A 23,646-nucleotide genomic window follows, 5' to 3' on the forward strand; every position below is an offset into this window, starting at 1 on the left:
ACCACCATGAGAGGATGCTAAGAAACCGGTAAGCCACGAGCCACGTGGCAACTTATAGATTAATAGAAATGGGTTAATTTAAGATATAAGAACAGTTAGCAAGAAGCCTGCTACAGCCATACAGTTTGTAAACAATATAAGTCTCTGTGTTTACTTGGTTGTGTCTGAGCAGCTGTGGGACTGGCAGGTAAGAGAGATTTGTCTTGACTGTGGGCCAAGCAGGAAAACTCTAGCTACACTGGGTTGTATAAGAAAGCAAGCTGGGCAAGCCAGTAAGCAGTGATCTTCTGTGGCCTCTTGTTGTGGAATATAAATTAAAGATGTGTTATATTCTTTTATGCTGTGGAATAGTTATTTAATGATGCAAAGATGAGTTACATTCTCTTATGCTGCATTTGTTTGACTTTGTGAAGCTGAGTTACTTTGTCTGCTGAAAATACCTGATAGTCTAATAAAGTGCTGAATGGCAAATAGCTAGGCAGGAGAGGGGTAGGCTGGGTTGCCAGGCAGAGAGAATAAATAGAAGAAGTGAGAAAAGGAGGAGAGGAGGATGTCAAGGGCCAGCCACTCAGCAATACAGCTGGACACAGAATAAGAAGAAAAGAAAAGATACAGAAATAGAGAAAGGCAAAAGGTAGATGGGATCACTTAAGAAAAGCTGGCTAGTAACAAGCCAAGCAGAGGTTGGTCATTCATAAGTAAGAATAAGTCTCCATGTATTTATTTTGGAGCTGTGTGGTGGGCCCCTAAAGAGTAAAAAACAACAACAATTACAGCCTCTGCTTCAGTTCCTGCTTCCAGGTTACTGCCCCAAGTTCCTGCTTTGGCTCCCTTCAATGATGGGCTGTAATCAGAACATGTAAGGCAAATAAAATCTTTCCTCCTCAAATTGCCTTTGATCAATGTTTTATAGTAGCAATAAAAAGCCACATTAGGACAGAAATTGGGGTATTGATGTGACATCTCTGATCGTGTTTTGGAGACTGTTGTGGAAGGATCCTGGATAACTGGCCCAGAAAAGCTATTAGCTGTACAGAGATTAAAGAGGTGCTGTGGGATCTAGGAAGAAGATGCTGAGAGAAATGCATATGATGCTTGTGAAGTTTCAGAGGGAAACAAAGTATCAGGGTCATTCATGTGATTGTTTTTTATTAAGACACTGGAAATGAAACCTTTGTGCTGCTTGGTCAGGTTTTTTTTTTGTTTGTTTTTTGGTCTACTTCACATAGCAATGGTTATTTGTGAAGAGGAATCCTCAGTTGAGGAAACGTCTCCATCAGATTGTGACAACCAATAGGACAACTGGAAGCTAGGGATGAGAAATCAGCTGTGATTAAGAAGAGACCAACAGTATTGAGGTGAAATCTTGTGAAGTATTCCTCAGGGCATCACAGAGGGGCTGTGGGCTAGAGGAGGTCAAGGCTGCATCTTATTCTGGCAGCTGAGCTTGGTCATGTGTAAGAGTCTCTCACATATTGCTGGTTTTGATGGTATGAGAGCTTCAGGACTGAGGTGATGATGGGGAGCGTAAGAAGCTTGACACAGTGAGAGACTAGGAGAGGCCATTGGTGAAAGTGCAGTCTCATTAGCAGTGGAGACTCCAGGATTCTAGGGGTCACGGAGAGAGGCTGAAGCTTGTTGCCATGTGACAGGGCCAGAGTCCCCAGCAGGCTATTGGTGAAGGTGTATCCTGCAAAGACCCCAACATTTTGGAAATGATGTCAGGACTGTAGGAAGACTACCAAGGACAGCAGAAGCTGTGGAATGGAGCCAACCTGAGCCTGTGAGGTGACTTATTCATGTTGTGAATGGCAAAGCCGGAGTTGTTAAGCTCTTTGGGACCTAGAAGACTTTGAGTGATTCCTATACATGGGACACTGAGCAACAGGATTTAATTTTCCATGTTGGCATTTGGTTTTGATTGTTTTCAGAGTGTGACTATGCTTCCCTTTTGGAATAAGAAGTATATAAATATTTTTTAAATTTTATTTTACAGAGGCACACAATTAAGAGACTTTGGATTTTTATGGAGACTTTGAATATTTTAAAGAGACTGAACTTTTGAAGACTGTTAATCTTTTGGAAGTTTTAATGTGTTTTATATTGTGGTATTGAGGATAAGATGAGATCTTGTGGATAAACAAGAAAGGATAAGTTATGGTTTAATAGTGATGTGTTACTTGACAAATGTTAAGTTAATAAGGGGTCAATTGTGCTGGTTAGACTTGTGTCTACTTGACACAAGCTAGAGTCATCTGGGAAGAGGGAATATCCATTGAGAAAATGCCTCTAACAGATTAGCATGAAGGCAAGTCAGTGGGGACATTTTATTGATTAATGATTGATGTGGTGGTGTTCTCCAGTGGGGGTCTTTGGTGGTTTAAGAAAGCAGGCTGAACAAGCCATGGGAGCCCTGGTGTTTTGGTTTTTTTTTATATATAAAACTCATACTTTATAGAAATCCCATATCCTGGAACCCTTTTTATTCCAAGGCAAACTGCTAAAACTGGTTATCCTCACTGGAATACAGAAACATAACAATTTCTAAAAGCAGTAGTGAGTTAGTGAGAAGGAACAATGGTTTTCTATCTATCTGTCTATCTATCTATCTATCTATCTATCTATCTATCTATCTATATCTATCAATCATCTACCTATCCATCCATCCATCCTTCATCTATATCATCAGTTATCTATCAATTTCTTTCCTCTATGCATCTACCCATGACCTATTAATTATCTCTGGAGCATCTATATCAATACTACCCACCCATCTATCACCTGTACCTATGTATCCATTTAGCAGCTATCAATCTCTCTGTTTAAATATGAGGCAGATTATGTTTAAGAACCTATTTGTATCCAGTTAGGAAAAACTTGGTGATGGGGAAGGTCTGTGACTACAGATTCTGAAGTGAAGACAGGTGCAGCAGTGTTTGGGTGAGAGAGATAAAAGGCAGACACGGGGTGGCCTCATTCTGGGCATGACAGGGTCCTGATGTCACAGGAAGGTAGGTAGGGGTGGATGTCAGTAGTTGATGGTGAAAGAAGCAAGGTCATCAGCCAGGAATGATCAGAGAGGAAGGGTGGGGCTGAGAGTGGCTTAGAGAGGAAGGTGTGGGGAGGGGGTGGGATGAGTGTGGACAGTGGGATCGTGAAAGGCATGTAGGAGCAGAGTCACCACCCTGAGCCCAAAGGTGGCTCAGAGGTGACAGTCCTGAGTACAGTGAGGTAATCAGTGTGCACAGTCTTTGGCCACTTCCCAAAGCTGAGACTCAAGCATGGAGTTAGATGATTTTGGCCAGGGATAAGAGCAAAAGAGCTGGGATGGAACTGATCATGGACATTAACCGAGCAAGGAGGACCTGATGGAAGATGGGGAAGCGAAACCAGAAAACTCTATGGGTTATGCATCCTGGTGGGGCTGAAGTGTTGTTGGAGTTGCATACAAATGGAATGAGCTGGAATGAAAGAAGGCAACTGTATGCTAAGCAGGCAGCAATATGCCAGGCAGGACACAACTACTGAGTTTCCGTCCAGCTGGAGCATGAAGTATGTGAGGCTTTGGAGGAGGGGCAGCAGCTGTGGTATGACAGTGTCTGTGGGTGACTGAAGGAACTTTTGAAGTCACTACAAGTTCCTATCAACTTGAGCTGCTCATTCGCTGTTGCTTATTGGCATCAGCTGACAGCAAAGCTACCTCATTTCTCTCTCTCACAGTAAGGCAAACTGCCAACCCTGGGATGCTCACCCATTCCTCTCAAAACTCCATCTGACACAACTGCCAGTAAGAACATGAATCCTGTTTGTAGATCAAGACAATATGTTACAGTGTTAACCCATGCCTATGCATCCATGATGGCTGCAGAAGGGTGGCATGTCCTGTGCCTGTGGAATGGGCTCTTGAATTTGGAGACACTCCTCCATTTTTGTCTTTCAATCCTATGACTGCACTTTATACACAGTTGGTGCTTAATGGATGCTGACTCTAATGACTTGTGTGAAGACATCTTCCTCATGGAGGATGGTTCCCTCTCGGAAAGAGTGTACAGGAGCAGAGCTGATTGCTGCATGAAGATGGCCTTCAAAACAACTTAAATTCCAGTAACTCCTTTCATCAAAGTGACCCAGAGACATCCCCTGCTTGCTTTTCTTCTCAGCCATGTGCCAAGGAAGTAGAGGCTTAGCTGACACCCTTGTGAGCCACTGGGCCATCTAGATTCCAGCAAGCAGCAATGAAAGGATGACCTTAACCTTTCTGTCTCATAAGTATGCTCCCAGGTTGTTCTTAGCAGAGTCTCCAAGTCCTTCCCTGCCTGCTCATCCAAGAACACCACTCACAACATTCTCATTTGCTGTTTTATTGAACCAATCTTCAAAGGAATAGAACTCTACTACAACCCAGATAGTGAGGGTCTTAAATCAGAATTCAGGGCCTTCAGCCCCACTCTCCCCTTGGTGCCTTCCTTTGTGGTTCTTAAAGGACATGAGGTCTGGACCTCTCCCTCACAGATGCTCAGCCTGTGTGTCTGTCTTCCTCTTTGCACAAGGCCCCCTTGAGTAGCCAATTTTACTCCACAGATTATCAAACCACACATTCATGAGCAAAGGAAGGCCAGACTCACTGCCCCACCCCCTGCCTTCCTGTGAACCTCATAGGCCAGCCACTGTCTAAGCTTTGGACAGTTTTCTATTTTCCAGGATTCAGCACTTTCCCCATAAAGAGAAGATTGTGGCCAGCCTCCTCCAGAATTAATAGTAGGAAGGGCCTATTGAAGTGGATGGAAAGGAGGAGTGGCCTGGGGAGGGACTGGAAACTGGAAATGTCTTCCTCTTCTGCTCCATCCTCATCTACAGTCAACTCCACCCTGTGCATTGCCTTTGGAGACAAAGGTTCACAGTGTTAAGGGAGCAGGAGCTCTGTCAACCCCTCCCTCAGCAAGCATCACACTGACTCTCCATCTGTGTTGGGCCTAGGATGCCCAGAATCTAGGCCTGGCACTGTTCTGCTAGAGATAGGTGTATGATGTTGCAGAGGTTATAGACTTTGACTCTTTATTTTTTGAAAAGATTTGGCATAATATAAAAAGGCTATTTGATCCCTCCTGGATTCTCACTTATGTTTTGATTGGCATGGTAGTACTTTTAGTCTTTCTCCTTTTAAAGTGTCTTACAGCACATCAGGCAACAATGGGATGCCACTAAGGCAACTCTTCAGGTGTTAATGACTCTTAGACATCCAACTCATAGTCCTCCACAGGAGGCTATGCATGCCTAGCTTTCTGAAATTCAAAAGGCCTGATCCTCCTGACTTGGGGTGACTCCACAGGGATGGACACTCTTTGAGGGCTGATAGTCAATGACAGGTAAGAGCTTGTTTGGCAAGCCAACATAAGACAGGCACAGTCTAGTTGCTGAGCCTGAGGTGGGGTCAACAAGGCTAGAGCAAACAACTCTGACTCTCACTGAGCACCCAGATAATAAAATAAAAGGGTGGACATATAGTAGGACAGGCCCATATGTGGGGCATTTACCCACCAAACCCACAGCTCCCCAGAGTTTTCTTGAGTGTGAGCAGCAGGAAATATTAGAAGGATTTATTGCGGAGAATCTTGCGGAGATAAACAGATAGAAAATAAAGGATAGCCTCAAGAAGGCCTGGAACCTATTCCAAAGGGCCCTGACTGTCTCTGTCCCAGGGTTTTTATAGAGATGCCAAGGGGTGGAGCAAATGACCTCTTCCCTCAGCACAGCCAAGTGCAGACCATCTCAGACACCTGCACTCAGGCCCATGGTTCTAATCATTCTCTATGCGGACCTGCTGGGTAAAGCCACGAGGAACTCGAGAACGGGCTCCCACACCCATAGAGTCAAGGAAATTGTCTCAAACCAGTTGCTGAGGCATGCACAAAATGTACTTCCTTATGAGCCAACCTGGAGTCTGCCTGAGGGCCTAGCAACAGGTGCTGTCAGAGGTCCTGATCATGCCTAGCTAATGAGGGGTGACTACCACGCAATGTCACCAGGTCAGGACACAGCCTGGGTGCTGGGAGGAGGGTATATAAGACCTTCCCTGCATTAAATAAATAAGTCTGCTGTTTGTCTTCCATCTGACTCCCGGTGTCTGTGTCATTGACACTGCACCTTCTCACTCCCTCCCCTGAGGGAGCCGTTAGGACCCATCAACAATGGAGACTCATTCTGGATCTCTGAGAGTTCTAGAACACTGTGGCTTGTTCTCCACTCAGTCTGAACCCTCCCCCCACCTCTGGCTTTACACTGTGGCTGTTTTTCTCTCTCTGCTCCTAGCCAAGAGGCAGCCTGGCTTTCTGGGAAGCAGTGTGCTTTTAGCCTCAACTGTTTGTACTTCTGCAATGCTCCTTTGCCTATACCATGTTCATTGCCATGCCTCCCAGAAGGATAGCTTTCTTGTTATTTGCCCCATCTCAAGTCACTGAGTCCTGGAATTTCCACCCCAGAAATGAATCTTTTCCAGATTCTCTTTCCATTCCCACCCTTTTCTTTGAAGCCTGCCTCTGCTGTCACTCACTGGCTTATTTCTCGGGTAGCCTGCAGCATTCTCTTTCCACTGGTTCAGATTCCATTCAGTCATTCCTGCCAAAGCCCCCAATTGCCCTCAAGCCCCATGTGACCTGAAGGCCAGGCCATTTAGCCAGTGGGTCCAGCATCTGTTCTTTGGACTTCCCCTGTAACTTTGCCAGCCAGTAATTTAGCATACCCCCCCTCTGTTCCAGGAAAAGCCCCCTTGTGTGACTTGACTCCACTCCACCCCTGCCCACCGGATTCGGCTGTAACCTAACTTGCTAACCTCTGCAGTGTGGTGGTGGTGGGGATGACGCAGGGTAGACACAAGCCATTTTTGTAATGACACCACACTCTTGTAATCACAGGGTGCCCTCATGTCACCTGGGGTTATGAGGCCCCCCTGGTGCATAGACACACCCAGCATTGGAGCACCCAAGCTCCTGGCTGTCTCCACAGCAGGGAGTGAGCTTGAGAACCCACCATTTTATTTCCCCAGACCAGCCATCTCTGCGGGATAGCCAGGCCCAGGACACAGTGAGTTGTTATTCACCATTTTGTCCTGCCCTGTGGGTGCTCATTATCTTTCCCTGGATGAGTTAGGGAAGGGGAACCATACGAACCTTAATGGCATAAAGATCCTGGCCACAGAGTGTTAACCTACCGTGGTGACCTTCAGGGGTGCCTTTGACAGGGCAATTCCCGAGAGGTCCATGTGTTCATAGAACAGATTAAGGCTACTGGTAGCATACCTGAAATGCTCCAGACGAAGAGCAACAGGAACGGAGAATTTGGGGAAATACAGCTGCCTCCTGCTGCTCAGGGAGATGAAGGAAGAAAACAGTTGAAATCATGTTGCCTAATCATCCACCCCAGCCTGCCAACTCCACGAACAAACAAGAGCAGCTCTATGCTGCATGTCTGCAACAGGCAGGCTGCACCAGGGACTCCTCAAGGCCATTTCCTTCCATCCTCTTGGTAATGCTGGGAGGTGGTCAGAGGGCTTGCTCAGAAGCTGAGATGGGCGATCAAAGAAGCTATGAGTTTGTCCAAAGCTGTAGCAGGCACAGCTTAAAGCAAGCATTGGAGGAATGAAGCTTGTTAACCACACCGACCTATCTTCTTCAAATTAAGGAAATGACTGTCACCTGGTCACCTGGAAGGCTGGAGTAGATGCTGTTTAACAACCTGGTGGTCTTTGTGCTATTCTCTGGGCCAGGCTTCCTAAATCCCCTCAAATCCTGGGCCCTAATTCTGAGCTTTATCTCTCAGTAAAAAGAACCCATCCTCATGAAAGAGGTCCCATGTATTTTGCTCCTCGACCAATAGAATCTATCCTTATGCTCATTACAAATCCTTCCTCCTTAGGTCCTTGCCCTGAGCTCTGTTCACCAACCAATAGAATTCATTCTTGTAAGGTCACAAGTGCTTTGCTACTTTGCTGTGGAGTTTCTACGTAGCTTTGTCTAAAGCTTTGTTGTGATAATTGTCACATGGAAATCTTTCCCTGAAGTTTTACTGTGTTTTAATGTATAAGAAAAACGAAACCATGAGGTCAAACTCATCCAGCACCTGCTGAAGTAGTGCTGACCTGAGTTTCATTCTTCACCTCCTGGTTCTCCCTGCTAGTCATGGAGCATGCAGGAGGTTGGGACACAAAGCCACACTGATTCTAAAAGCTGAGGGTCCTTTAGCTATAGTATTTCTTCTCAGAGAAGCTGTAACTGCCCTGATCCAGACAGAAACAAAAATATTCTGTCTGTCTGCGCTTCAGCTTGGCGTCGCTTCCTTTCCTCTTTCTGTCTGCCCTTTGGACTTCAAAGGTCCTAGGGCAGACTAAGTGCCACGTTTCCTTGTTGTGTCTGAAAAGGACACCAGATGAACTTATATGTTCACACATTGGATCATGAGACCAAAGGAGTCTCACTCCTGGTCATAGAGAATGCCCGTCAGGGGCTGGGGGAGAGGAAATGGGAGGTGCTGCTTGGCTCAAGAGGGATGGATATTTCTGAATTTCCACCATGCAGCCCTGGACTTGGAGGTGTTTACACTGCACAGTGCAAGCACTGTGTAGTTGCAATTGCTAAGTAGAGGCTTCCCAAGTGTTTCAGCCACACATGCAAAATGGGTCCCGTGTGGGGCAATGACTGGGCTGAGTATGGTCAGTGTTTCTCTATGCCCATGCACATTATATTGCCCACCTTAAATATACACAGTATTTTCTTGTTGCTTATGTTAGGGAGGATAAAGTAAGAAATAAACTTTTTTTTTTTAAATATCAAGCACTCAAAAGGACATTTGATGCCCAGCAGTCATATTGGAGGCATTGTGGGACAGACCCAGAGATGACCATGTGTCCAAAGCAAATCTTCCTGGTTTCTTTGAAGTGCTTGAAACACAAGAGCAGGAGTCTATCTCCCTCCACTTGGACTCCCAGGCATTGGCCCAATGGAGCTTCACAATAGCTTCAGATGCCTTCACAGATGGACAAAGCATGGATGAGCTGTGAGTCTCCCAGCTGTTTCCACAGGAGGGGCATTGAGGTGGGAGAAGTCCAGTCAGGGTGAATGCAACCTTAAGCTCCATGAAGCTAGCTCTTTCTCTGTCCTGCCAGGAAGGTGTTGAATGCAACAAAGTCTCAGACCTAAGACCAACTCTAACCGTCAGGGGACATATAGCAGCAACTAAGGACAATTTAGTTGTTATATCTAGGGATGGAGACATTTCTGACATCTGGTAGGAACCGTGGCTATGGGTACTTCTAAGCATTCTTTGATGCTCAGGACTCTAGCCCACAGAAGATAGAACAGCTGTGCAGACGGGGCTTGGCAGAAAAGACATAAGTGGTTTGCCATGGTGGGGAGCTGGGGGATCCATCTGGAAGCAGCAAGACTTGCCTGGCCCAGGACTTCTCCATCTTTCACATGCATGCAATCCCCTGGAACCTGAAGGGTTTGGGGGTGTACCTGAGAGCTCAAACATCCAGAAGCAAGAGATGCTGGCCACAGGCTAGATTTTTGTATAGTTAAAGCATGACTTTATAGCAGAGGTTCTCAACCTGTGTGTCATGACCCTTCAGGGGATAGAACGACCCTTTCACAGGGGTTGCCTAAGACCATCGCAAAACACAGATATTTACATTACAACCTGTAACAGTAGCAAAATTACAGTTATGAAATAACAATGAAAATAATTTTATGGATTGGGGGTCATCACATCATGAGGAACTGTATTAAAGCATTGCAGCATTAGGAAGGTTGAGAACCACTGTTTTAAAGCATTCAGTTATTCCTGTTTTCTTCCCATTCTTTCTTATTTTAGAGACATGAGCAAACCGATGTTAGAACAGGGCAGAGATGGGCAAATGACTGGAAAGTCAGCGATGTTAGAACAGGGCAGAGATGAGTGAGTGGCTGGAAAGTCAGTACTTTCCTTCTGGACAAGGCAGTCAGTAGAGAGACTAGCTTCTAGTTCCCAGTAGGGTCACTAACAGGTCATCCATTCATAAGTGGCACAGCAGGGAAGCATCCAAACAAGGTTTCCCCAGCATTGTTAGTGCTGCTCACAGCCTTCTTAGTGACACACTCTTCCTTCCACTCTTTGTACATGTGTACAGGTGCACATGTGCGTGCACACATGTGTAGAAGTCAAAGGGAGACACAGCAGCATTGTTCCTTGGGATCTTTCCACCCCTCCCCCCTTTTTGAGACAGGTCTCTCATCAGCCTGAAGCTCACTGTGTGGGTTAGTTTGTTTTGTGTTTTGTTTGGTTTTTGTCAGCTGGACACAGCAAAGGGTCATCTGGGAGGAGGAACTTCAACCGAGATTGAGAAAATGACTCCATCAGATTGGCCTGGTACTAAGATTGCAAGCTCTTTTGCACATAGGTTTTGGGGGTTTAACTCTGGTTCTAATACTTACCACTTGAATCACCTTCCCACCTCCCCTCTTCGCTTATAACTCCACAGGGCTTCAAAACACTGTTGTGAACTGTAAATCTCTCACAGAAAGAGGCAGTGGGCTGATACCATCATGATGGTGGTGATGATGGTGATAATGGTGATGGTGGTGATGTGGTGATGATGGTGATGGTGGTGATGGTGGTGATTATGGTGGTGATGATGATGGTTGGTGATGGTGGTAATGGTGGTGATGATGATGGTTGGTGATGGTGGTGATGGTGGTGATGATGGTGATGGTGGTGATGATGGTGATATGATGGTGATGGTGGTGATGATGGTGACGGTGGTGATGGTGGTGATGGTGGTGATGTGGTGATGATGGTGATGGTGGTGATGGTGGTGATGATGATGGTTGGTGATGGTGGTGATGGTGATGATGGTGATGGTGGTGATGATGGTGATATGATGGTGATGGTGGTGATGATGGTGACGGTGGTGATGGTGGTGACGGTGGTGATGAGTGATGGTGGTGATTTTGTTTTGTGCATTTTTTCCCATCTTTGGAAGGTGTAAATGGCTGAATCCTGTCTGATAATAAGTGTGTGACCAAGTCCCAGATCCTATGTCATGCCCCAAAGACCTCTCGCCCAGAGCCAAGGTGGCCATGGAAAAGGTCTTGTAGCACTGCGGAAGGGTGGGGATAGCTGAGTCCTCACCTCAGTGGTAAGGGCTAAATCCACGTGTCAAAGCTCTCCTCCAATAGTGCCTTCTCACACTCCTCAAACTTTCCCTCATTTGGAAGAATGAAGACACCCGAGACGTTGCAGGTGCAGGGCAGCTGGAGGACATAGCTGTGCAGGTGGGGGAAATACTGTAACTGGAACCAGTCTACCCGCTGCATCATGGGTACCATGACCTGGGTCCCCTTATCTGTTGAGAAGTTCCTCATTTCTGTGAGCTTCGGGTTAAAGCGATATTTCCATTTGCCTGACAAGAGAGTGCACAGGAATCAGAGGAGCCAGCCATATCTGAGACACATCATACTTTGTCTGTCAGAGAGGCACTAGGCTGTACATGCCAGGAACATTCCTTGTGGTAAGCCATGCAGGCACATGTGAGAGATCCTTGTTCATACTGATCTTACAAAGTAAGGGAATATAAACAACATGATTGATAAGAAAGCCAATTAGCTGGAAGGGGATATTGACTAAGGAGAGAAATAAAAGAGATAGTTACATATCCATGTAACACCCTAGAAGGTGATACCGATTAAAGACTTAACAGTGCATTGGACAAGCCATAGAACAGCCAGGGGAGGAACATTCATTCTCAAGAGAAAAAATTGACACATGAAACAGTCCAGTGGTGAGAATGCCTTGTTTGAGGGACATAGGGAAGATGTGTAGCTAGAATGGGAAGGGAAGAGACTGAGAGTAAGGGATGAGGCCAGAGAGGGCAGGCGTCAACCAGTGCCTGGGTCAGCTGTGGATGTAATAGGTCTCTTAAGGATACCCGTGGACATCAGTGAGGCACTATAAGTAGAACCCTGTATACATCTGTTTCAATATCATAGCGCAACTCTACCAAGTCAGAGAGTGTCCTTTCCCCCGGGTTTCTGCAGAAGCAACTAGAACGCAGTCCTGTGGTCTTAGAGCCAAGAAGTTATACAGCTCAGTCTCCTGTGAGCTGTGTTTCTGGCTTCTTTCCCTACAACTGAGGTTCTGATCAGGACTTGGGTGGTCAGCTCTTCAGGGCTAGGCTGAGCCCAACAGTGCTATGGATACACTGAACTTTGGAGCTCCAGCTGGGGCCAGAGACACTGGGGAGGACTAGGAAGCTGACTTTCTTGCCTTTAATCCTGACCGGATAAAAGGTGGCAAGAGTGAGTGTTTTACAGAAGAACCCACCCTTCCACACAAAGCAGCCCACAGTCTTGGGAAAAGTAATCAGAAAGTCATGAGAGTTACTGAGAGAAACGAGGGGTGAACTCAGAAACAAGTTGTTCCCTTTAGCAGCTCAAAACTGTCCCTTGGAGTCTGAGGTCTTGGGATTGGGCTCCACCTCTTCTGTAACCAATGGCTTGTTCTTGAGTTTGGCAGGAGAAGGAAGGCTGGTACATCTTACATTCCCTGGTTGGTGCAGTGCCACCCTCCAGTATCCTTCAGCCACCCAAGAAAGCCCTTCTCCAGCTCTTTCCAGATGTTCTCCACTCCTTCAACGCGGGGCGGTGTCCTACTCTTACCTGCCCTGTGACCTACCTCAGGATGCCTCCTTCTTGAATTCTCACTATGACTCTTTCAACCCCTACTCACTAATCTACTCAGTATAGTCTTGTCCTTTAAGTCATCGAGAGGACTCTGAGCAATATGTCTTTTAATCCCTTGAGCCCTGCCAAAACTTGGGCCCAGGGAGGTCAGGCAGCCTCCTCAGTGTTCACAGCCAGTTAGTGGCAGAGCCAGGTTTCTAACACAGCCTGTGTCCCCAACAATGAAGCTTTGTTTTCTCTTTCACAGCCACTCCCATTCAGAACAGGTGTCCCTCTGAAATAAGACCCTCTGAAAACTAGTCTTCCAGGCCCTGTGATAGGTTGCCCCTGCAAGGCTGGAGTATTCTAGGAGCTGACCCTAACAGTGGTCTCTGATCATTTAGAGGGCCATATCACCAGGGACAGACTAGGAGCTCTGAGGGCCCAGACCTCAGGCCAGAGGAAAATAAGTTTTACTTACAAGACATACAGTGTGAGTCTGATATACACACAGCTGCCCCAGACAAAAGAGTGAGGGGAAAGCAAACATTTCTTGCCAGTCCAGGCAGTCATGGCCATATGGCAAGGACAGCATGTACCCTCCTTGGGCAACTGTTTCAGCCTTAGTGCAGTGCTCACTGGTGCATGGGGAACCTGGAGGTACATGACTGCTGAGCCAGCTTAGTGTGGAAAACGGTCATGCAGGAGGTCATGGCAAGAAGCAAGAAGAGGGGTACCCTGGGACATCTTCTCTCCTATCCTATCCTATCCACCCAGCCAGCCTTCCATCCACTCCCACCTGAAGCACCTGCTTATGTCTGACCATGGCTGGACACTGAGAAGGGATTAGAGAAAAACAGGCTAGGTCACTCTTTCCAATAAACTAGGCATCATTTGGGAGCATGCGTCCCTGCTGTGTCCACCCTCAAACACTTCTGGGACTGTGGTAAGGGCATGTGAACACCTCTGGACTGGATGAAAGAACTATTCCTTGTGGTCAGACTCTTGGCCAGATGTTTCTGGTTCTTGCTGTCTTAGCCAAAGAATTGAAAGTTGGCACACACCAGTGTGCAAAGACACATGAGTGTGCAAAGCAACACAATAATTTTATCTGGAGAGAAACCATTGTGCAGATTATAGAGGGACACACAATTAAGTTTGACAGTGGGCCACAGGAGTAAGAGTACTCAGGGGCCCCAGACTGTCGACTGGAGTCTCTTTTTGTGGGGTCTAAAGGAGGATGGAGCTGGTTACTCAGGGGTCTAGTTTGGGTGGTTCTTTAATTTGACTGGTGGATTAGGTCATGCATTCATTTTTTCCCTACTGCTCATGTTTCTCTCCATATGCGTATGATTTTATATGCATGCCCAAGTATGTACATACATAAGATGGTGAATAGGGTATAAGGACACAATTTGCCTTACTGTACATGTACCCAAAACTAGTTCAAGCCAGATCAGCCTTTCTATTTTTCCTACCCACACTGGGAATGATGTACTTGAATGGTACACTTGATTGTTGTTGGGGCAGAGAAACATTTATTATTGTTGGAGAGTACATGTAACTCATTGCAGTTGGGGTTCTGAGGTTGAAAGGTGAGTTGTTTGGAGCAGTATGTGTGTGTGTGTATGTGTGTGTGTGTGTGTGTGTGTGTGTGTGTGTGTGTGTGTGTGTGTGTGTGTGTGTGTATTTGTGTGTGTGTTAAGTGCAAGTAAAAGAACTAGGCTGTGAAGTGGAGATAGATAGATAGATAGATAGATAGATAGATAGATAGATAGATAGATAGATAGACAGACCCAAAGTAGAGTCCTAAGTTCTTACCCATTTCTATGTTGGCCTGCCTCAGAACCCTGAGTTGTTTTAGTTCTCCTTGAATCTCAGAATTCAGCTAGCATTCACTAAGATGAAGCCTTCTTCACCAGGAGGCTCTAAGCTGAACACAAAGGAAGATAGGACATTCACAATCAGAAAGCAGGTACAGGAAATGCTGGCTCAGTGACGTGGAATAGTTCCCTCGGTGGCTCCCCAGCCCCATGTATTCCCATGGCATCTCTGCAGCTCATCATCTTTGCTCCCTTTTGTGTGTCTCCAGGATCTGCATGAGCAGTATTTTGTTCCTCTGTGTAGAAGCACAAGCAATAACAGATCAATATTTTGAGCAGGGAGGGCAGCTCCTCTTGACTCATTTGTCTGCTAGGGATGCACTTTGAGGACTCCCACAAGAGCCAGTCACTGTATTTCGCAGGTAAGCCCAGGAAAGTTTGAGTGATTTGTTCAAAGTAAACAGCCTGGAGAAACCGAGGCAAGCTGGCTGAGCTGGGCGTTGTGGCACCTAGAGTCATGTTTTGCTCTAGTGAGCAGCTTCATGGGAACCAGCACATTTTGGAGTTGTCTCAAAAGCTGGAAGAGGAACAGAACTGAATGTGTTTCATAGCCACCAGCTTAGATCTGAGAGTCCTTCACACACACACACACACACACACACACACACACACACACACACAGAGCTGTTCTTTCTTTGGTTTAGTAGTTTACCCTGGGGTTTCTTTGGCCAAATTTTCTAAGGGTGAATGGGCAGTCATTGTCATTGGCTCTCCCACTTTCTAGCAGACAGGGCTGAGAGCACATCTTGGACTCTCTCTGTCTGTGGGTGAGCACTGTGATCTTCTAACCATGACTTGGAAATGGGCAAAAGGCGTGTGAAATATCTGTACAAATCCCACTCGGAGATGTTGCATAAACATGATCATAATGAAATACCTGGGGCAGGTTAGCTTGATTTAAAAAAAGAGGATTGCTTAGTTCACTGATGTGAGGCTTCAGGGACATGCTGCTGGCGTTGGTTCCATTCTGCACACACCTTCCTTGCTGTCATTGTCGTGAGGCAGCTAATGATATCATGCGGCAGGGAGTCTATGTTCATATCTGCCAGTCTGGCCTCTCTCCTACTTCTTACAAACCATCAGTCACGGGAGCTCTGCCCTAATGACCTAATCTAGTCCTAATCACTTTCCAAAAGGGGTTCATCTTTAGATCCCATAGGGAGGTTTTGTTTGGATGATGTTTGTACCATTAACGAATGACTCAGGGGACTCAACTTCCATGTTGAGTATGGTGGGCTGGTAGTCTTATTGAAACTAGTCTAGATATCCAGGAGTCACAAAAAGGATCTGGGTGATGTACGCTAGGATATAGGACTCTGGTCCTAGACAGGACACTAGATACATAAGTTGGCAGAGAGGGAAGGAAGAGCAGGGCAAGTCTTTATGAAGGATCCCACCCAGAAAATAGGCTTGAATATTCACCACACAAAATCCTTGAGAGAGGGTGAGGGTAGGCTCAGTCAGTAGAGTGTTTGCCATGCCAGCATGAGGACCTGAGGTCAGATCCCCAGCACCTGTGTCAAAGCTGGGTGATGTAATGCACACCTGGAACCCCAGTATTGGGAGAAGGCAGAGGCAGATGGATTTCTAGAGCTCACCAGCCAACTGGCCTACCTGAGTTGTTCAGGTTCAGGTTCAGTGAGAGAACACTTCTCAAAAAATAAGGTGCAGACTGCTTGAGGAAGACACCTGCTGTCGACCTCTGGCCTCCACATTGCCAGGTATACATACATGTGCATGTACCCACATAAACACAACAGAGAGAGAAAGAGGATAGAGGTAGAGAGGAAAAGACCTTGGGAGATGCATAATGAAGTCAATTTCCAGCAAAGAATAATAGACTCGGACAACCAACACCTAGGAGGCACTTTAGAGATCATTAGGGCAACTCACTAAGTTGTTTCCATCCAAGCTGCCATCTTGGGTCCTCTGTGGTGCATCCTGGAGAATTACTGTGGTAGGGATTCTGGAACTGTTTGAACTGAGAAGAAATAGAGCCATGGTGATCAGTGATGTGTCCCATGGGTGTGAGAGCAGGCCTGGCACACAGACCAGTGCTCACCATTCCTAGAGGCCAGCGCTCTCATTGGGAGACGAGGAAGTCCAGGTCGGAAGAACCTGGACCTCACCAAGGTCTGCCCCACTGGAGGCAAAATGAGAATTAGAATCTTATTTTATGCTCCATACCAGCGAATACTTTGTCTACTGTACCATGCTGTCTCTGGGCACTGGTGGGGAGCCATAATCAATTCTCAGTGTGTCCGATGGGGATAAACATCTGAGATAGAAACTGAATATTGATTCTGAAATCTACACTTGTACACCCACATGCTGCTGACCTTCACCTGCACTTATTTATTGAACAAACAAGCCTTTGAGCCAGTTTACTGAACCTCACCTGGCTAATCTCCATATTGTTTCAGCGTGATTGCCCCCATTGCTTGAGCACCTACTGCATACCTAGAGCTTTAGATGTAGTACTGTATTAAAAACCTCCCCCAAACCCTCGAAGGAACTATGAGTACCCATGCCTTTGTGAACAGCAAAGAGGAGTCCAAGAGTATTACCCAACAAGACACAGCTCATGAATGGCTAGCTCCAGGAATGACCCCAACCCCTTTCTTGGATATCCTTGTTTGGGAGATGCCATTGGGTGAGTCAGCAATGGTAAAAACTCTATGCTCCTTGCCTCAGTACCAGACAGACATGAGCTGCCCCTCAGATCCCAGGGATGACACTCCTCTGTCCCTTCATTCCTCCCAAGGCAGACATTAGTACATGCTCACTTCCCAGGTTCTCACGTTTGCAAGAGGAACCTTCTTCCCTCAAACTCTACTGAATGCCATCCTCACATGAATACTCAAGTTCAAGTGTCAAGTTCTGATCAGGACACTGTTAGCCCTGGGTTCCTTCTCCTGTGAAGAGCAGGCAGAAGCAACTCCGTTACTTTCATAGTTCCAGAGGCCAGAAATCCTATTGATAGAATTGATTCCCCAGCCCTGCCCAGACCTCTCCCTGACTGACAGGTGGTCATCTTCATGTTCACATCTATGATGACCTCTCAGTAGCCTCACATGGTATCCTTTCTATGTTCAAGTGGGTTACCCAGCTCCATTCCTTCACACTCAAATGTCCCCTTTTATAAGGATACAAGTTAGGTTAAGATGCACCCAACGCCCTCATTTCCACTTGATTGACTCTCTGAAGACCCTGGTTCCAAAATATGGTCTCGTTCTGTGTTACTGGATGTTAGAACCTCCACATATGAAATGTAATTCAACCCACAGCAGCATCTGTCTGTCAATGTGTAGCACAATAAGGGATGTCATATTATTATGAAAATTTCCAAATGTCTAACAATGCTGAAGTATCTCCATGGTGGACCACCCAAAGTGGGCACCCATGCAGAGTGCACACTGACCTGTGTCAGCTCATGGCAACATCCAGGACAATCCTCTGAACAAACAACAGGACAGCAGAGAGTCAAAACCCCCATAATTCAGAATCATTCACCGAGTTCCTACGAACCCCACACAAAGCACAGTGTGTAATCCTGGACCAGTCTGTGGGGACACATAGAGCAAGATGACCGAGTGAACTTACTCAGTATGAGAGGCTCAATGGATGATTGCTTGCTTGACTGAATCTGAACATTAACTAGCAATCTCCCTCAAAAGATGTCCAAACATAGCAAACGCCCCCTGGGGAAGAAATGTATTTTTAGGAGTAGTTTTGATGGCACAGTTCTTTTTTTTTTTTTTTTGGTTTTTCGAGACAGGGTTTCTCTGTGTAGCTTTACGCCTTTCCTGGAACTCACTTGGTAGCCCAGGCTGGCCTCGAACTCACAGAGATCCGCCTGGCTCTGCCTCCCGAGTGCTGGGATTAAAGGCGTGCGCCACCACCGCCTGGCTGATGGCACAGTTCTTAAAAGGGACTCAAGATGGTACTCTGTGGCAAGCCTGGGGCTGACAGCTCATGCTCTTTCTACAGGATTTTCTCTCTCCCTCAGTTTTCCAGTTTCTGCCCATCCCCTCGTGCAGGCAGAAATTAAAGCTATGTTTTGGGCTGAAGATGTAGCTCAGGAGTAGAGAAATAGCCTAGAATGCAGAATCCCTGGTTCTATCGCCAGCACTATAAAATAAAAGTCCATATATTTATGGAGGATTGAACAGGATTGTTGTGGAAAGCCAAGTGAGAGAGTGAGGTGAGTTAGCCAACAAAATGAACAAAACAACCTCATGAGGGTAGTGACTGGGACCTGTTGGTGCCTCTCTAGCCTGGAGACTAGGTTAATATTAACAGGCTTGAGTTAATGTGGGATTGTGCAACTGGGGCCTGGCCGCCACCTTCCGTGGATGGTGCCATCATTCACCTCATCTCTGGAACCTCAGTTGCCTTCCATGTAATGCCTGGGAGGGAGGAAGTCAGTCCTGGGCAGTAGAGTGGTACCATATGCTGTGGTGACGTCATTCTGAACCAACAATGTCAGCTGGTCCCACCACATCAGGGTCTTTCCCCGCAGGCTGTGAATGTCAGGAGCAGAGGGCCTTTTGAAGGCGTTTGTGTCACTGTCTTTGACCACCGGGAACATCCTCATAGGCAGAAGGACAGATGTGTGCAATGATGGGAGCCCTGGGGTCTACTCTCTCTGGTCTAGCTTCCATCGGACTCCCCTTCATCACTGCTAGAGTGAGCCACCCCCACCTCCACCACACTTAATAAAACAACAGCAACAACAACAACAACAACAACAAAAACCCACCTTTTTTGAGACAAGGTTTCTCTGTGTAGCCCTGGCTGTCCTGGAACTCACTCTGTAGACCTTGAACTCAGAGATCTGCCTGCCTCTGTCTCCCGAGTACAGCATTGACTGTCTCCAGTGAGAAGCCGGAGGTGGTTTGCAGTAGTTGCCTCCATGGCCAGGACAGCTTGGGGAACACTGTATTCTTTTTTCCCACTTGGATGGGAATATTTTAAAGGCTCTGAGAAGTCCTTAAGTGAAGACTAATCCAAAGCTCTCCAAGTTCACCTGACCAAGGACCCTCTCCTGGTAATCCATGAAGTTCCTTCCTGCAGGCCAGGTCCCCCTTAAGGTAAGACTAGAGCTGCCTCCTGGAGCATCCTGGCCTCCTGGAGCATCCTGGCCTCCTGGAGCATCCTGGCCTCCTGAAGTATCCTGCCCCCTGGAGTATCCTGGCCCCTGACACATCTTGGCTCTTCTGCCCCTTTTTTTCCCCACGTACCCCTTCCATTTGCTTCTTAAACTAATGGATCTTTTTAAACATTAGAGCAGAAAGTGAAATAGTCCTTGTCCATCCTCTCACAGTCTCCACTGCTTTGAGAGAACTGCCTGTTCACTGATCTTAACTATGGCAAAAACACCTTGCTTGCTTGTCCTCCCAACGCCCACACAGATCACTCTTTTACTCGCCTGTGTCTCAGGTGCCATCTTTCAAGTGGGTCAAGGGATCACAGAGCAGAATCCTCATCCCAGCACTCCCCGTCTCCAGCAGAGCATGTTTCTCCCTGGGACTCTTCACCTTTCCCCTCGATATGCACCTGCTGTATGTGCCCGAATCTCTCAGTGACAACCTTCCTCCAGACACACATCCTTGTCTGTTTTGTTCCTGGTGGCACACCAGTGCCTGGTACATGATACATGCTTGGTAAATAGTTGGCAGATGAATTAACATGTGTGCTCAGAGGGAAAAACACACACGTGCACTCTTTCTTTGTCACTAGACTCTCTTTAACTTTCAGCAATCTCTCCATGTTATCCTTCACAGAGCCTTTTAAAAAAGTCTTGCATGTGTATGTGATGGGGGTATGTTCGGGGGTGGGCCTTCTGCACGGATGTCAGAGACAAGCTTGTGTCTCTCCTTCCCTTCTTAGAGACTGTCTCTTATTGGTTCTGTAAGGTTATCTCTCAAGCTTCTAGGGATCCCTTGGTCCTCACTTCTCATCTTGCAGTAGGAATGTCAGAACTGTAGCCATGTGTGCTACCACATCTGGCTTTTATGTGGGTTCTGGAAACACAAACTTGGGTCCTCACGTTGGCATGGCAATCTCTTTGTTCACTGAATCATCTCCCCAGCCTCACCCAGGGCCTTGGGAAAATGCTGTATCCTGTTTCATTTCAGGGATATACCAAGTTATAAAAAAGAAAAAAAAAGAGATTCCATGTGGACTTTTTTCCCTCTTTGAACGGGGCTACAGTGAAAAAGAATGTCATGCTTTGCTGTCATGTTGTGTGTTAACTGTCCTGGGTAGTAAATTTACTGAGAGCCGCTGGTATTGAAAATCCATGAGAGTATACAGTAGTGACAAGTAGTGTTCAGAAGGTCAACCGATCAGAACTAAGGGTTCTGTTAGAGGAAACCATCACACAAGGTATTATGGAATTACTGCCTTTTGAATGAACTGGCTGTCTCTATCGTAAACTTCTTGTGCAATAACAGCTATGATATTTCCCCATTTACCGTGCATTTCCATGTTATGTGTACATGTAAACTCATGACTGCATCTCAATCTTGGGCACAACTTTCCCTATACATTTGGGGTAATTGGACAACTGTCCCCAGCTGTGTTTATTTTTCATTAACATATATCTGGCCAGGGCCATTCTCCAGAGTATTTCAGCAAAGATACCTTTTTCCAAGAACAAAACTGCACATAGATAAACATTAGCTCATCTCACAGATAGAGAAAAGAATCACTAACAATTTAATCCTCAACCCCTTACCTTCACCCTGGGTTATTTATAAAAGACTCTAACTTAAGAGATTTACTGCTCACACTCCTGGGATGATGTTTTAGCCATTTGCTAGTTACTGAGTTAAGGCAGTTACTTCCCACTGACCCAAGGAGATTGCCTACAAGGCCAGGCAGGTGATAGGTGCCAAGCTTCTTTCTTGTGCAAATCAAGTTTTTATTCTTCCTCAGCCAGGTGCTATTCTTAGATTTTCTCCTCAGCAACTACTCTGAGTGAAAGTGCTTTTACTAATCAAATACTACATGCTCTGACACAGGTTGCTTAGCCACCTAGCATATGCCCCCCTCCCTATCAGAAAGCGGCTACAGCTGGGACTAGCGGGAAAAGTGGCACCAAAGACAGTTACTTTCTTGTGACTTATTGACCCCTAACATTCTACCTAGCCATTTCTAGATTATAGTTTGAGCACATAAATTACCAATTGATCTTAGCCTTTAGTTGACCCTACCAGAGAACTCCCCTTTAGTCACTCCCCTTTTGGGTTGTGATTGGAAGCTGACAATTAATTGCTTTATGTGCGGGTCCTTATCACCCTGAAAACTTCAAGCCTCACATTGCTTTGCCAAAGAATTACTGTCTGGGTATATATACTGGTTCTCTGAGAGCACTGAGAGAACTGATTGAGAAGAACAAAGAGGAGGACTGAGATGGAAAGAACTAGGTAGAATGATGAGAGAACAGCAGGAGGGACCGAGAGCGGGAGGGACCGAGGGCGGGAGGGACCGAGGGCAGGAGGGACCGAGAGCAGGAGGGACCGAGGGCAGGAGGGACTGAGAGGAACTAAGTAAGAGAGCAGAAAAGAAACTGTGCAGATAGAATCGCCATGGAAGAATAAAGTGAATGGACTAAAGAACTCAGTGTGCTTAGATTCACTGAATATCCCTCAGATTAGAATCCTCAGCTGGTTGTTAGACTCTTCCACGGACCCTGGGAGCAAACAATATAGGCTGGACCTATTATTGCTTGCGTTATAAATTCCCAGGTGGGCTTCCTGACTGAAAGTGGGAGTGGTTTCCTTTCACCTTTAGTAGCTCTTACCAAGTGGTCCTCCAATGAGGTGGCACAGATTCCCCTTTCTTCACATGACAGGACAATGTCTGTTTTCTCAGATGCTCATAGCACCTGGTACCAGTACCCCGTGTCTGTGCCAACTGAACAGGTGGACAATGCCACACTCTTAATTGGATTTACATTTTTTTAATTGCAGGAAGTTAGGAAATCTTACAGATTTCCATTGGCCATTTCTGTCTCTTTTTTCTTTTTTTTAAAGTCTGCTGCTTATATTATTCACTGGGTTTTCTGTTGGTTTTAATACGTGGCACTACTACTGTATGAGAAAGGTCATGAGGCACGACAAAGCCCATTATCAGAGCAGAGTTTTATTAGAAGGGAGGGGGGAGGGACAGAAGATAGCTTGACCAGGCCTGTGCACGGACAGGCGCGCAGAGAGAGAGAGAGAGAGAGAGAGAGAGGGAGAGAGGGAGAGAGGGAGAGAGGGAGAGAGGGAGAGAGGGAGAGAGAAGGAGGAGAAGAAGGAGAGGAGGGGGAGGGGTCTGTGATCCGCTCCTATGGATCCCCCTGCACATGCGCATGTGGGCTTATGGAGCTATACCATGAATGTGCAGACTGTGTGATCACGCTGAGCGCATTGCGCAGTCACGCAGCCCACAGATTATGTAAGATGTAAGGCCCCTTAATTGGCTACTGAACCGCGCATGTGCGGTCACATAGCTGGAGGAGTGGCGGGAATTCCAACATTTTCTACTTGGTGTTTGGTGTTTCCTGATAATAAATTTGAAAGAAATCTTTAAAATGGTGGTCTTTGTGATACTTGTTATCAAGATTTTCAGTTTGTTCGTGGGCTGTGTTTATGACATTTCATTTTTGTTTATTTATGTTTGATCTCAAGTATTTTACTTTGAAATATATTTTATCTATCTATCTATTTAGCTAGCTAGCTAGCTAGCTATCAATCATCTATCTACTTATTTATTTCTTTGAGACAGGGTCTCTCTGTGTAGCCTTGGATGTCCTGGAACTTGCTTTGTAGACCAGACTGGCCTCAAACTCACAGAGATCCACCTGCCTCTGCCTCCCCAGTGCTGGGATTAAAGGCATGCAGCACCACTGCCCAGCTTTACTTCGAAATGTAATATACTACTTTGTAATAGCCCGAAAAATATCAGGTTTCCTTGAGGCACCTTCATACCTACCATGCTTTTGTTGACACCCTCTGCCCCATTTCTCTCCTTCCCCTCTAATCCCTTCTTCCTCCAGTGTTTTCCAGTTCACTTCCACACCA

The 23,646-nt window shown here is 46.3% G+C and overlaps 1 protein-coding gene across 1 annotated transcript; it reads right to left on the reverse strand.

Moving 5' to 3' along the window:
* Positions 1-4,690: 4,690 nt before the first annotated feature.
* On the reverse strand, positions 4,691-19,163 carry LOC128110629 (alpha-1-antiproteinase-like). Its single transcript, XM_052738261.1, is given in 4 exon segments — positions 4,691-4,879; positions 7,208-7,358; positions 11,161-11,431; positions 19,022-19,163. Coding segments are annotated over 4 exon segments (753 nt in total).
* Positions 19,164-23,646: the final 4,483 nt, after the last annotated feature.

Source organism: Peromyscus californicus, unplaced genomic scaffold, assembly GCF_007827085.1.
Source record: "Peromyscus californicus insignis strain IS unplaced genomic scaffold, ASM782708v3 Scaffold_15__1_contigs__length_86483966, whole genome shotgun sequence".
Taxonomy (NCBI): domain Eukaryota; kingdom Metazoa; phylum Chordata; class Mammalia; order Rodentia; family Cricetidae; genus Peromyscus; species Peromyscus californicus.